Source organism: Condylura cristata, unplaced genomic scaffold, assembly GCF_000260355.1.
Source record: "Condylura cristata isolate star-nosed mole 26May11 unplaced genomic scaffold, ConCri1.0 scaffold00009, whole genome shotgun sequence".
Taxonomy (NCBI): Eukaryota; Metazoa; Chordata; class Mammalia; order Eulipotyphla; family Talpidae; genus Condylura; species Condylura cristata.
The window spans coordinates 2,828,707-2,830,462 of record NW_004567110.1 but is presented as its reverse complement, the minus strand read 5'-3'; the positions used below and the strand labels follow the sequence as shown (position 1 = coordinate 2,830,462).

General features: G+C 67.5%; 1 protein-coding gene across 1 annotated transcript in view; it reads right to left on the bottom strand.

The window, feature by feature from the left end:
• Window positions 1-1,250: 1,250 nt before the first annotated feature.
• The window catches only part of COL22A1 (collagen, type XXII, alpha 1), a 144,036-nt gene continuing 143,530 nt past the window's right edge, over window positions 1,251-1,756 (bottom strand). Inside the window, exon 61 of the mRNA XM_004679973.1 lies at window positions 1,251-1,438. Coding sequence (XP_004680030.1) covers window positions 1,251-1,438 — 188 coding nt within the window. The remainder of the gene's footprint in view (window positions 1,439-1,756) is intronic.

The window sequence follows — 1,756 nt, the reverse complement described above, 5'->3', positions numbered from 1 at the left end:
CCGCACGCTCCTCGGCATGCCCGGCAGGAGCCGCGCCCAACGCCGGGCGCCTCGGGAACGAAGGCCAGCACAGGGGCCCCCTTTACAGGACGGGCCGCGGCAGCCTGCCCGAGAGGTCCGCGCGCTGCGGTTTCAGCAAACGCGGGAGCAAGCTGAGCGGCCTGCACCAGGAGGTGGACGCCAGGGCGCGCGCCCAGGGCCGCGGGCTGGGGTGCAGCTGAGCTGACCGCGCGGCCGGGCACCGTGGGGCTGTCAGCGGACGGGGACTCCGCCTGGAACCTCCGCCTCGGCGCTCGCAGAGGTGGCCTGAGGTGTGGCCCCGACTCGGGCCCGGAAGACGACTCACCCGGCCCGGGGGGCCCACGGGCGCCAGGCGAGGGAGGGGTCCCGTGGAATAAGCAGCAGGAGCCAGAGGGAAATCCGTTTATTGAGCACCCGCCGGCACGGCCGCGTGTCACACACGTACGCTCAATGCAGAGCATCTCAGACAGAGGCCTGGGCGCTCCAATTCCGGCCCTGGCCACTGCCCCGGCCGCTGCCCCCCGTCAGGACCCCAGGACGGGCCCTGCGCCCTGATACTGCGGTCAGACGGGGTGAAGCCGCAGCAGGAGCGCGACGAGCCCCACCGGGGTGCTCTCTGCACGCCAGTTCCCGTCGGTGGCCGGAGCAGGGCACTGAGGCCCCGGCCAGCCCACGTGACCACGCCCTCCTGCCGGGTGCTACAGGCGGCTGGCTGCTGGGACGGTGGCCGGCCGAGGGCACGTCCCATCAGGGGCCGAGACCCCTGGGCGCTGCCAACGCCTCCCCGCCCTTCTGTTCTGGAGACGTGGGAAATGTCCCCTGCAACCTCCGAGCACCAGCAGCCCAGAACAGAAGCCCACGCCTATCAGTTTCCTTCTGACGGAAGAGGTAAGCGTGGCGAGGCCCGGCCCGGGGCTTCACAGCACCAAGAGGAACCTTAAAACCGGGGCTACGCTACGCTACAGAGGCACCGAGAATGATCGCAGCCCACAGAACAAGTTTCCCAAAGATTATCATGTAAAATAATAATTAACAGTAACAATAATAGTAACCTGACTGACAGGCAGCATCTGCTGGCTTTAATAACACTGAGGTCTCTTGAGGAAGAAAAAGCAAAACGATCCACAGGAAGAAACAGCGGCTGAGATGCTCCAGGGCCTCCACTTTCCACTGAGCTCTGAGTTCAGGCTTCAGAAATCCACCGCCGACTCCCGGCCTTCCAGAACCTTCTAGGGGCCCTTCACATTCGCAGGGCGGGCGGCGAGGCTGGCGAAGTAGGCACACTGGGCAGGGTCACACTGGCCAGGGGGCCCCGGAGGCCCGGGGGGGCCGGGATGTCCAGCTGGTCCTGTGTCCCCCTGGGGGCCGGGACCCCCGGGGAGCCCATCTTTGCCATAACCAGGTTCTCCAGGTTGTCCTGGCACAGGGAACGAGAGAAGCAGAGCGGTCCGATGCCTTCCGGAACAATGAGCCCTGTCCACTCAGCACAGACAGGGCCCAACGCCGGCTCAGAGGGACAGCCCTGCTCTGGGCACTGCGCCCTGGACAGAGGACACCAAGGAGCGGGGACTCCTGCGCCTGCAGAAGGGGCTACCTGGCCCGGGGCAGGAATCGGGGCCCCGGGGAGGACTGAGCAGCTAGGACACGCGCCGGGCTGGCGGCGACCACCCGTCCTCCGCGAACAAGGCCCAAGGCCCGGGGCGTCCTGAGTCTGCGCCCCGGCTCGCGCTCGGCG